Source organism: Lates calcarifer, linkage group LG8, assembly GCF_001640805.2.
Source record: "Lates calcarifer isolate ASB-BC8 linkage group LG8, TLL_Latcal_v3, whole genome shotgun sequence".
Classification (NCBI taxonomy): Eukaryota; Metazoa; Chordata; class Actinopteri; family Centropomidae; genus Lates; species Lates calcarifer.
Window position 1 is genome coordinate 24,471,024 of NC_066840.1, and position 13,743 is coordinate 24,484,766.

The window sequence follows — 13,743 nt, forward strand, 5'->3', positions numbered from 1 at the left end:
AAAGCTCATTTTTATCTGCTTGAGCGACAAAAAGGTGGAAATTATCAATCAATAATTTAAAAAGAAATTCTCACCTAAGGACAGAGAAGACAAATAATTTTGAATTTAAGGTTTAAGTGAAACCATCCGACCACATCACAGAAAACCTCTCGTCTTGACGTCCCAGGTGAAGTTTCTCACCTCACAGCTCCGTCTCTTCTGTCTTTGAACTTCCTGTCGACACCTGAAGCAGGAATGTGTAGATGGACGTCTGCTGCTTCTGAGCAGTTTTATAATCTATCAACAGACAGAGCTGGAGGATGGAACATGAGAGACTTTCTTCTACATCCACAGATCACTGGACAGGTTCTGGTTTCTGTATGACTGCAACTCTGCAGAGCTTTTACTTATCATGGAGTATTTGTACACCGTAGTATTAGTACATGGATCTGAAGTAAAGGATCTGACTTCCTCCACCAGTCTGTGGCGTTCACTGTGCATGAAAGACTCAGAGTGGTCTGAAAGTTGAGGGTGGAACGATGGACACTTTTAACCTCAACAGTCGCCATCTTGGCTACGTAGCAGAGGAGGAGGGACCGCTAACGTATTTTCAAACTTGTGAAAATGGCGGCCAGAGGATCGTTTAAAGTGCTGATGGTGGCGTAGCATACATTTGTATAAAACAAGGGGCACACACAAGAAAGTAAAATACTTTCTAAAGGAGATATATGTAAAATTTTGCAATCGCTACATAGCTAACGTTAGCATCAACAGCTGTTTACTCACCAGTCTAGAAGAAACATTGTGAGTTCAGCATCAAACTTTATCCCTTTACTCACCAAGAGCTGTCTCCAGCAGTGGAAAGCAAACACTTCCTATTTCTATCACTTCTTTTCCTCTGCTAAAGTTAGCATGCTAAAAAGTTAGCTCCGGCCCATCTCACAATACCACTTACGAAAGTGAGTCACTGTAGCGTCCAGTGAGAGGATGAAGACGTAGCGGCGCCCAGAGGACATAATATAACCTCTGTGTTATAAACGCAGCAATGGCCAAAGCTCTTTGTGAGTGAACAGCTGTTAATGCTAACGTTAGCAATGTAGCAATAGTAAAATTGTACACCTTTAAGTCAAGTGAACAGGGCAGTCAGCAGATATTTTGATGGGCAATAATCATAGTCACAAAATATAATTGTGACTAACACCATGTTTACTCACAATAAGCTAAAAGATGAAATGAATCATGTCCGTTGTGTTTTGTTCCTGCAGGTTTTTTAAGATGCTTTAAGTCTTTTAATGTTTAGAAAGCTTTTGTTACATTTGATAATTGAGACATTTTTTTTCCTCTAAGATGAAGTAAATCAGTCTCTGTTTGATTCTTCGTCTTCTGTCACTCATCAAGACTTTTTAAACCTCTTCCTCCTCTCTCCGTCTGTCTGGTTTTCCGCTGAGTTATTTTCATCTGCCTCCTCTGAAGAAACAAAAAAAACAGTTTAAAAACTTTCTGCTTCCCCCCACAAACCTTCAGTGGAGCTGAGTTTTCCTGTGGCATCTGTAGATAGTCTTTCAGTTTTCCTTCCTGTGCTGCTTCTCCTGCAGAGACTCTGGAGGGAGAGGAGGATTTTACAGTCTGAGCTTGTTGGTGGAATAAAGACACAGCATCAGGACTCAGTGCTTCATAATGTGCGAAGGAAGGTGTGAACAGGTAGACGACTGTCAGATCTCAGCAGAGGAAGACGATGAAGAAGAACTGATGAGAGACGCTGATGGTTTGTTTTGAAGAGAGGAATGAATGAAGAGATCATGTTCCAGCTTGTGTAAACAGGAAACCATTCATCGTCGTCTTCCTCTCACCTGTGTAAAGTCACACCTGTGGCTCAGTGTAAGATCTTCCTTCAGAATCAGGATTTAGTTTGATTTCTCTCCTTGCAGAGGTGCAGTTTGCTGCAGAAACATTCAAGTTAGTTGAAAGTCTTCAAGGTCTCTAAACGCCGATGTGGAGTTTACCAGAACAACAGGGACTGAAGCTGCAATATTTTCACTTTCAGGTCCCATATAAGTCAAATCTTATTTTCATCAAGCTTCCTCATGACTTCAGTCTGTCTTAGACTTTAAGGAAAAGCGTCACACTTCTTGGATTTGAAGAAAAATGTTGCTGGTGAACATGATCCAGGCTATGAATGAAGTGATTTTTATTTTTTCTGGAATGTTATATTATCGTCTTTGGGAATAGACCTGAAGATTTAGAACAGAGTTTGCAAAAACTGAACTGTTGCAAAAATCAATCCAAGAAAACAAACATCTAACCGAAAAAATAAACACAGACAATAAGCAAACAGAGACAAAATGTCAATATCTGACTGGTACATGTCCAACCTCCTCATCCTCTGGACATACTGTAAATCATGAGGTGCTGAATCATCCAGAATGGACATAATTTCTCGGGCATTGACCTGGTTCATGCTACATGGGTTTGTCTGTCTTTAAAGGTGTATTTAATGGAGCTGGGAGTGACGTCACCTTCCAGTTGACCGTGTTCTAGTTGAGAAGTCAGAAAAACATGGACGCTCGCAGGAATGTCTTTGCTTCTCCTGTTGCTCTTAGTATAGACAACTTCAAAATAAATCTGCTCCACCTGACAAACACCTCAGCTGTTAATATTAGATTCTACAGCAAACACTTCAGATTGTTCCTAAAAAGATGTTCGTAAAAAAACTTAACGTTAAACCATGACCGTGAAACTGATCCTGAACTAGCCATTTTTAGCAACACCAGTTGATAACAACACTCCAATTTCTCCGTATTTTACTCATACAAACAGTGTAGCAACATGTCCACGGATAAAACGAAACAGTAATGTGTGTGATGGACTTAATGTGAAACAAATAAGACTGAACTGCTGGGGTTGGTGGGGTTGGAAATCCGACCTCCACCTGAAACTTCTGTCTAGGAACCCAGAAATTCTGACTTCCGACTACAACTGGAACCAAGTGCTCGAGAGAAACTGCAGTTTAAGCCGCTGAACAGCAAACACAACATCTGTATTTGCTTATTACAACCTAACCAAAACCAGCAATACTGGAATTTTGTGGCTGATATCGATTCAATTCATAGAAGTGAACTGAAAACAGTGGCTGCCTTGAAAGAGCTGATTCTCCACCTGCAGAAATGTCGAATGTTCATGATTTGTAGTAAGTGGGTTTAAATATTCAAACCTTGTCTTCTCCTGAAACATTTCAGTATCATCAAAGACTTGGTGAACAACAGGCCGACAGCTGTCAGAGGTGATTTGTCCCTTTTTTAACGCTGTTTATGTGTGAATCTGAATCCTCTGCTCTCTGAGGAGACTCTCATTAAAGTTTTCTCTCTGGACTCCATTATCCTGCCGACTGTTTGACGTTCCCTCCGACAGTAAAATGAGTCTCAGAGTCGTGGCCTCACATACTAACCGCCGGTCGTTCAGTTCATCTCCCACAGCGACTCATAAAATACGAACTTTTCAACAGGAAGTCACTGCTGAGGCTCAGGTGGACGGAAAGAGACGTCAACATGATGTCTTTATTCTGTATCATGACGTGTTTCTGTAGTCCAACCCTAAAGTTAGCATCACCCTGGTTCCCTCCGCAAAAAGCCAATGGGATTTATTTCATTAAGTTTTAAATTAAGTTACTGACCGATTTTATGTCGGAGAATAAAACCTGAAAATTATTTTATACATTTGAGATCTAGAACATTTTAATAGTCCCAAACCAACAATGTGTTAGTCCGTCTCTCAACACCTTCCCTTCTCTGTCTGTGGCTCAAAGCCCATTGGTTCCTACCAAAGACATCAACTTTTAAAAACACCTCACAAATATATAGTTTGAAGTTTCCGTAACTTCTTACAACAGCTGAAGAAAAACATTGAATATCACCAACCCAGCCTAAATTTAAAAAGAAGCTGCTTGGTCTTTGTGGTGTTTACAGACATTATGAGTGAAAACAGCTACTGTTAAGAAATGAACCTCCCCCTGAATGACCTTTGACCCTTCAAACAGTCAAAGCAGTATCAGAAAATGGCCTTTGTGGAGGTTTATGAAGCATGTGATGAACACATGAGGTCTGACTCCCTCAGCCCTGCAGACAAGAAAACCCCCTCCACCCCTTCCATTTCACTTTATTATGCCATAAATAAACCCCCACCACCCCCTCCTCCACCAGCCTCCACCAGCCTCCACTCATCTCCACACACAGCAGTTTATCCACAGTTTAAAGTGTTTTTTACTGCAGAGAGTCAATGGCTTTTTTATAAGCCCGCTGAGATCTAAAAACAATCCTGGAGAAAAGAGGTTTTTATAGGGAAACCGTAAAGTTAACACAGAATCAGCCTTGTCTCATGCTCCCTCTCTCTCCCACGGCGATCGACAAGACGATTTAACGCAGCGATGAAATCAGCTGATTCTTCACCCGAAACTGAAATACAACAGGAACCAGTGTTTTCAAAGAAAAAAGGAACTGTTCTCCGGAAGCTGGATGCATTAAAAAAACAGCAGGAACGTGACCACAGTGTGATGCCTCAGTCGTTCAAGACCTCAGTTCACTACAGCCTTTTAAAAAATGACCTTCAGGCCTTTAAATGTCTTGTTGTCAGTCATTTCATTAGTGCGAGTGGCTGAGTCTCTAAAGGCTGAGTTGAACTGCACTTGCTGAAGTTTCCAGTCTGTAACATCCTCTAAAGTTCAAACCAATCAATTTTGCTTTGCTTAAGTTTGCTCCTTCATCCTCCGGCTCAAGGTTTTTCTTTTCTTATTTTCTGTTTCAGTTTATGTACGGTAACAGTTTTGCTAGTTATTAGTCCTGTAACATTGTCCAGAGCCTGATGAGGATCAGACTCATTGTACCAGGTTCAGAGTTGGACTACAAAAATATGTCATCCCTGCACCACTCTATTCTGGTGTGTTTCAACCTGGTGTGCTTCCCATACACGTGACTCTTGTGGCTTTGTGGGTCGTGATAATTTTGCATTTGCCACTTCCATTGTAGAGATAACAAAGACTCATGCAAAACAGTGGACACCAGCTTGTCCCAAGCTGTGTTTACTTTCAGTCAGACTCAGAAACAAGTGTTTGAAATGATTCTTGCAAAAATCAAGTTTATTTGGAAAGCTGTAGGAGGCTCATGGCAAATAAACATGACTACTGCAGCACAGGATACAGAGGCCTATAGGATAGTAGAGGAAATTCAATTAGAGTCCAAGGATGATGGGTGGCTGCTAGAAAAAGAGGGTACGACAAATGTTACCTACAACTCTCCTAGTATATAGATTTGATGAACTCACATTAGTCAGTTAAACTTTTACGTCAAAAGGATGTTTTCTTGTTGCTGGAAAGTCAGCACCTGGATTTAACTAAGCAAACAGATGAGAGCCTTGCAGTGACTAGATTCTTGTTTCTTAAACAACCATAGTGGAAAACATACTCTTGAAAACAGCTAAGGAGAAACGACTAAAACTGGGTTAGGGACTGTCCAACGCTTTATTAAAACCTGGAAGGATAATAATGAACCATCATCGTCAAGGCAGAAATGTGGTTGTAAAAAAATCCTGAGTGATCGTAATCAGAGATCACTAAACGTTTAAACGTTTAGTGACGCAATCGGACTCTGGAGCCACATCGATGGTTTGTCCACGGGCTTGGACATTTTTAAAATGATAAAATAATGTATTAAACAGCATTAAAACCTAGCACATGTTCATACGTTTCACATTTTACACAGTTCTGTCATTCATTAATATTTGAATACCTATTTATTCAGGCTGAACGCGTAAACACAAGCCGTCCATCAGAGTGGACGAATGAATAAAGTCTTGAAAATTGCGTGTGATCCTGACTCAGGTCATAATTCAAGGGTTAATCCATTAAATCGAGTCCGTCTCTAGGCTGTACCTCTATCACCTGCTTTTATTCAAAGATAAAATCTTAAATTTGTGATTATTTTACACTGAAAAACAAGTCAAACTTTGGTCACAGGTCTGAGTTCTGCTGTGTTGATGTGAGCAGAAACACCTGAGTGTTGAGTTTCCTGCAGCCTCACTCTGCTGCTGCTGCTGTAAATATTGAACCTTGTGTGTGTTTGCTCTGTTGTCGAGCCGCTCTGCTGTTTACCAAACCTCATCTGTACACACACTGATTCAATTCAGCACTGATTGCTTTGTGCTGTTTCTGGGACCGCCCGAAATTTATGAACCGCCGGGGTTTTTCCATTACGCAGGCTGAAGGTATCGATGGAAACCTGTGGTGTTAAAACTTTAATCCTTCAAATCTTCATGTAAGAAAAACCTGTTTCTCTTGTATATTTCAGTACATTTAGTGTCTATGAAGGTGTTTCAGCTGCTGCTGTTCCTGTTCTCTGTATGCAAAGACTTCAGAGATGCACTGCAATGATGCAAATTAGAAAAGTTTCCTGTTATCGGCCGTCAACCTGCTGCATAAACAAACCGGTCTCAACATGGTTCTGTCTGGTTGGATTAACCTCCCGAGGGACCTCAGGGCAAGAATCTTGTTGGGTTGTTTGGTCCCTACTGTCACTCACAAATACAGTCTCGTGTTTTATTATTTCCCCAGACACACACAGAAACCAATTAACACTCCTGGGCTGAAAATTCTTAGTTGATTGATTCCATTAGATTAATGACAGAAAATTAATTTGAAACAATTTTGATAACTTTTTAAATTGCTTAACTCGTTTTTTCAGGTGAAATACCACAAGCTAAACCTTTGTTTTTTCACGTACTGGTCACATTTTTGATGTTGGGCTATTTTGTTTCCAATAAAAATGGATGGAATTTTACAACACATATTTTTAAAGGCCATTTTGTTTTCTGAAAATAAGTTTAATCTTACTCTGAGCCCAAAATCTCCACCTCAGCTGCTCTTACATTCACTAAACTTTCCAGTTTTGTTCCTGTCTACACTCTGAAGGTTTTATTTTTACAGAGAGGTTTGTTCATACATCATTCATAGCCTGATTTATAGAACATTTTATTCCTAGAAACATGGCAAAATTAGATTTTTTATGGCTGTTGACAGAATTTTCTGATTTATGGAGTGATAAAAAAATAGATATCCCAAGTCCCCTCTGTAAAAACCTTTGATTCTAACATGTCAACACAGTGAAATGAGAATTTTGAACCTGGCTTTATCCAATGTTGAGACTTTTTGTTCAGGAAATATACACAAATCAGTGTATTTTTAATTAGATAATGCTTCCTTTGCATAACATTTCAGGAAACTTGTAATGCAAAAAATAATATAATGTAAGGGATCAGCAGGGGAAGTTTCATGATGATTTCTGTTAGTTACAGTTTGTGTTGTTTTGTTTTGTGTTTTGATTTTATTTTTTGTTTGTCGTCTTTCGATTGTGAAAAGCCTGAAAACCTGCTCAGACTCAGGAGATAGAAAACAGTTTCTGAAGAAGACTGTTTGTGCTGTTGAGTGCAACATAGATGATGAAGATAAAGATAAAGAAGATGGAGGTTAGGGATGTGGAGGATGAATACGCCGTTGCAGACAACGCTTGTTTTGTGTCAGTGTTTGTGTCTAATCAGAGTTTTATCTGCTGTGCTGGTTTTACTGGGAGGATCCAACACATATACAATCCCCACACCAGTGTGTGTAGAGTGTGTGTTAATGTGTGTGATCTCATGGCTCATTGACTCTTTTGTGGCTGACGGCATTTTTCAGATTATCCGCCGAGCAGCCTGTTATTATAGCTCAGTCTGAGTGTGTGTTTGTGTGTGTGTGTGCATGACAGGAAGCAATTTTTCTTGATGATAACATTTTGTCTCTCTGTCTGTTTCCTCTTTTTCCTCCTCCTCTTCCTCAGGTGGAGGACGAAGCAGAACCTGGACTACTGTTTCCTGATGATGTACGCTCAGTCTAAGGGAACTTACTACGTCCAGGTAGGAAAAAGTTCAAATTAAAAGCCTCCCAGAGGTAGAAAGAACACGATCCTTGACTTTTCCTGATGGGCTTTTAATGTGAAACATCTGCAGGAAGTGTTGAAGAAAAACAGAGTTAAGAGTAGAAGCAGTTCTGAGTGTTGATCTGAATTTACAGAATAAAATAACTAAAGGACGTGGACTCAGATCGCCTCCATAGAGTGTTACATCTGGGACACAGCTGATGTCACCGCGCTGAATCTAATAAAGCAGGACGGCCATTAAAATAAAAAGCGTGTGTGATGTAATTCTGTGGCTGATGAAACTGTTGCACTGTGGGTGGACTGACAGGGACGTTAATGGAGGCGTCTCTGTGGCTTCATCACGGACTCTTTGTTCCCCTTTAAAGATGAAAAGAGGACGAAACAGACGGCAGACTCTGTCCTCTCCTATTCACATCTGAGAGGAAAAACAAATCTCTGAGTCTGAACCAGACCAGGTGATGAGGTGAACTCCTGCTTCCACTGATTAAAGCTTTTATTTAGTTTTTATGTCTCTGACGGTGACAGTCGAGGATGGACGGTTTTGCTTTCAGGTCGTCCGTTCGTCTGTCCTGTTCTTGTGATATCTCAGTAATACCTTGAGGGAATCCCTACAAATTTGGTACAGACGTTCCCTTAGACTCAAGAATGAACAGTTTAGATTTTGGTTGTCAGAGGTCAAAGGTCAAGGTCACTGTGACCTCACAAAACATGGTTTTGGCTTCTTGAATGTGAGATCTCAAGATGAAGAAAGACTGAAGAAAACTGTTGGGACAGTCACTTGGACTCAAAGATGAACTGATTTCTATTTGGTGGTCAAAGGTTGCTGTCACCGCAGAAAACCCATTTTTGGACATAACTCAAGACTTTACATTCTTATTAACTGCAACTGCACTGTTTGGTGGAGGCATACGACCATTTTTCCAGGAACCAGAACAACCAGGTCTGATCAGGAACATAATATTTGATCAGAAAATTGTTACAGAAAGATTTGCTTTAAAATCAAGAGAAATGTCTTTAATACTGACAGATAATCCTCACCTTCCTTCCTTAGAAATCATATTTTAAGAGTGAAAAGACCTTGAATAAGATGTAGAAATATTTGAATTATAGTCAGCAAGGTTTCACCTGAACTGCAATCTTTGGAGGTCACCAGATTATTCAGAAAATGTTTTCTTTTTTAAAATCTATTTCTGATGCTTAGAATTTTCTTTTCTACTAAAATAACCACAGGTAAAGCTTTTAAAAAGGGTCTTTGAAAGTTCCTCAATTGGAAACAGGATAAAACAAGGACAAACACAAAGGAGACCGGGGAAGAGGTTGTTGATTATTAAAGACTTGCGGTGATATTAGAAACCAAGCAGCTTCTCTGTGTAAATGAGCAGCGTTTTCTCAGCTCTCTGACACAAACTGTTTCCCAGCAGGTTCTCAGTGATTTTCACAGTCAGGACTTGAAATGATTTCTGGAGATGAATGTTGTTTTTCTTCCTCTCCACCTTGGTGTGATGTGTGGCTCTTTATGTTGAGAGGTTGTTGTGATCTGCAGCTTTGTCCTTGAAACGCCGCTTGCTCTCCTGCTCTCCCTGCCAGAGCTGAACTGGGTTATTTTTCTGGCTGTTTTCCAGTGATGGAGCAGTCACCGCTGCTGCCGCCATCGTCTCTGCTGGCAGCGGCGGCGGCGGCGGCGGTGCTTCAGCTGCTTCCACACTGAGCGTTTTGACAGGAACACAGAGTCAGACTCGCTGTTTTGACACCTAAACTCGCTCTGAACTTTGCAGGGTTTTTTTCACCCCTGTGTGTGGTGGTGGCGGGGTGGGGGGGGGGCAATTACTCCATGTCGACTCCCCTGGGACAAAAGAGGAGGATGTAAATGTCTGTCAGGAGGCTGCCTTCTGCTGCTGGATAACCAGGGTTTCCTCTGCAGGTTTGACGGCTGCCACAGGATTGGGAGCGTTGTATTTTATCTGTAGAGGTTTTGCAGAGGCAGCCTCCAGCCTTCAAGTAATCACACCAGAGAATAAGAATGGGAGGATTGTAAGTGTCCTCCAGAGAGATACAGCAGAGATGCATCACTCCTTTACTTGTTTAAAAACTGAAGCTATATTCTGTCACAGAGTCACCCTGAAAACGATTATAAGATTAAAGTCCATTCCAAATTAGAAAAGTTATTGCAATAATTGATGAGTGTGCAGAGCAATAAGAAGAGGAGAGGATATTGATATTTTTTTCCTTTTTAAAAAAACATCTTCGGGACATAACAATGTAGTATAATTAGGTACCAATTAAAACATGCAACAGAGAAGATTCACGGCACAGCCCTGCCTCAAGACATGAGACAGAATCATCTTTTTAAAAAGGCTTTTTATGGATGTTGGCATGTAGTTTTACGTCCACATAACTTATCTGTTTTATTATTGTTGGTATTTTTATTGTTTTATCATATGTTACTGTTGGGCACTTTATTTCACTTTGCATTATTTTTAATTGAATGATTTTATCTGCTTTATTGCCTGAAATGTTTGAATCCTGGTATGTAAAGAACCTTGTAACATTATTTTTGAAAAGTTCTTATGACACACTTTAGGTTTTATGGTCATTTCATTCACCATGTCAGTACATTATTTACAGAATCTGGTAAAGGGGTCTTTTACAAGGTTCTAGTGGTTATTGAGGAGGTTCTCAGGATCATTTTAGGATGTTTTAGATGTTGATATTGAGGTTCTAGATTTCCTTTCTACTGGGTTGGTTAGAAGTAGTCATTGAAGAGGTTCAATGGGTGGTTTGAGTAGACATTAAGAAGGTGCTAGTGGTCCTTAAGGAGGTTATGGAGATCTTTTTGAAGGTTCTAGTGGTCATTAAGAACAGTCTACATGTTTTGAAGGTTTTAGTAGTCAGTGGGGAGGTGGTAGATGTCCTTTAGAAGGTTCTAGTGGTTAACAAGGAGGTTCTCAGGATCATTCAGGATGTTTTAGATATTGAGGTTCTAGAGTTCCTTTCTATGGCTTGTTTAGAAGTGGCCAAAGAAGAGGTTCTAAAAAGAGGAGGTCTTGTAGGAGGTTTCTGACGAGTTTTTAGTGGTCATTAAGAATGTTCTACATGTAGTTTTGCCAGTTTTAAAAGTCAGTGAGGAGGTTGTAGAGGTTCTTTAGAGGGTTTAGGGAGTCTCTGAGGGTTTAGCGGTTCTTTAAGAGGTCTAGGAGGCCTTTACAAGGTTCTAGTGGTCATTGAGAATGTTCTACATGTAGTTTTTTTTAGCAGTCAGTGAGAAGGTTGTAGAGTTCCTTTAGAAGGTTCAAGGAGTTGTGTAGGATTTAGTGGTCCTTGAACAGGTGCCAGAGGTCGTTCAGAGGATTTCTAACCTTCTGGTGGTGATTAAGGAGGTTATGGAGTCTGTAGGTGGTTGTAGCAGCTCATCAAGAGGGTTCTAGTCGGCCTTTAGGGGAATTTAGGTGTCTTCTAGGAAGTGTGACACCTACAGGAGATTTTTGCTGTGATGTGTTAGAGGATCTAACCCTGACACACACATACTCACATACATCTTGCACAAATTACCATTTAACTCCACCTGTAGTATTAAGTATTAACTGAAGACACATGTGGATCCACTTCTGTTAAAACTCTCTCTCTCTCTTACAGCTAGAGGACGACATAGTCGCTCGTCCAAACTACTTCACCACCATGAAGAACTTTGCGTTGCAGCAGCCGTCGGAGGAGTGGATGATCCTGGAGTTTTCTCAGCTCGGCTTCATCGGTGAGTCACTGCTGCAGCGCTGTCAGCATTTACCATCACAACAACAACAACGATAATAATAATAATAATGATAATCCTCGTTATCATAATGAGCAGAGAGGCTGAGCAGCTCCAGGCAGCAGCTGTGTCTCATCACGGACGAACACTGTTAGACTGTCTGGTAGTGAACAGTGTGTAATGTTTGTTGTGTCTTTGAGCTTTAGTCACAGTCAACGGTCCGATCAGGTCACAGCTGCAGAGTCTTTGGCTCCAAGTTTCTCAAGGGACATTTTAAATCCTGCAGTTTGGGTTTACAGCTCACTGGCCTCCATGTCTGTCAGTCTTTGTCTCTGGGTGTTAACTGGTGAGGATGATGACTCTACCCGCGATCTTTTAGTTTTTGCTTCAGCTGGTTTTGCGTCTTTACCTGATGCTGAGGTTGCAGGGTGTGTTTGTAATAATCAGGCCTTTAGCAGGGTTTTGAAAAAACTCACATGGAAACAGAGGAAAAAACTGCTCTGTCTGTATTCACATATGAAGTCCAGACAGTGTCAAGAGAATCACACACACATCAAACAGACTTTATACCAGGGATAAAGTCTGTTTAATGGTTTAATTTGCGTTCTCACATAAAGCTCCTCCAGGTGATGTCTACAGAGGTTTGCAGTTCGTGTGTTAAGCAGCTTTAGTATTTAAATATCCATTTTTCTTCCAATTATCCGGGGTCAGGGTCACAGTGGCAGCAGGGTAACCAGGGTATTCCAGATGTCCCTCTCCCCAGCAGCGTTTTCCAGCTTCTCCTGGGGGATCCTCGGGTGTTCCCAGGCCAGATTGGATATATAATCCCCCCTCAGAGAGTTCTGGGTCTATCCAGGGGTCTCCTACCATCAGCCTTCATGCAGTCATCTGCTGAATGTGGATTTGATTGTGTCCAACACCTGCCCAGTTCACCTGATTTTACCATCCCTGGACTACTACCTCTTCCCCAAGATGGACATGGGAGCTGAGCTGCTGCCAATCTGACGTTGATGCTGACGTTTTCGCCGCTGTCGACCATTTTCTCAGACAGAGCTGAAGCTGAAAGGCTTTTATTGACAGAGTCTGGTTACGTGTGGTTCTCCTGAGGTCAAGAATGAACTTTTACGCTCAAATTAAAGTTTCTGCTGAAGTCAGTGAGGTGAGGATCTGCAGGACAGGATGTGAAGCTGGAAACTGATCTCCAATCCTCCAGCTGTGCAGAGCTCCATCTGACGGTGAATTAAACCCAGCAGATTAATTGAAGCATCAACCTGCGTCTGATCTGCTTTCTAATTATCCTGTCAGGGCTAATCAATGACTTCTGTCTTCCCTGGATCCAATCAGTCGATGGCAGGCATGTGGAACATGAGCGTTACTCGCCTGGAACCGCGGGTTGATCTGAAGTCAGAGGGGTTTTTTTTTCCTCAGAACTGTTTCCAGCACTGACAGATGGAGGCTGAACGGGCGGTCAGAGAGACTGAGCCAGAAATCAGAAAGGTCACAGGTCCAGGTTTTACTGAAGCCTGGTTTCTGACTCTCAGGACGCTGCTGCAGGACAGTGATTGTCAAGAAAAAGCTGTTTTAGTGTTTTCTCAGCAGTAAAACATTGTTTTGCTCAACAAAAAGTTTTCACATTTGCTGATAAAACACTAAAAAGACTTTATCAGTTAAAGCTCATGGAGCAGGTGCATTTAGGTTGTGTCTAAATCCACTTTTGTTTGTTTAGTGGCAGAAAAAAAGGTTGAAGGGTCGGGTCTATGGTTCAAAAAGGTTGTACTTAGTCTCTTTTGGGTGTTTCTAAGAGACGTCCATGATTCATAACTTCAGGATCTTCATTATCTGTGTTTATTTAAGCCAAACAACGTCTAGAGAAGAGAAAAAAGACTAAATGCAGCTCTGGTTGCTGAAGAACAGAGGATGGTGACCACATGTGTGTGTCTCTGTGTGTTTTCTGGCTTGAAAACAAAGTTCGGACCAAAACCCCAAATCTGGTTCGCAGACGTAAAATGTTCACCCCGACATTTACAGATGGAAGAAAACACATTATCAAATACTGAGGCT

The 13,743-nt window shown here is 41.1% G+C and overlaps 1 protein-coding gene across 1 annotated transcript in view; it reads left to right on the forward strand.

Annotated features, from left to right (window-relative positions):
• Positions 1-13,743, forward strand: part of mgat4b (alpha-1,3-mannosyl-glycoprotein 4-beta-N-acetylglucosaminyltransferase B) — an 86,571-nt gene that overhangs the window by 51,578 nt on the left and 21,250 nt on the right. The window contains exons 7-8 of the mRNA XM_018662034.2: positions 7,839-7,914; positions 11,571-11,685. Coding sequence (XP_018517550.1) covers positions 7,839-7,914; positions 11,571-11,685 — 191 coding nt within the window. The remainder of the gene's footprint in view (positions 1-7,838; positions 7,915-11,570; positions 11,686-13,743) is intronic.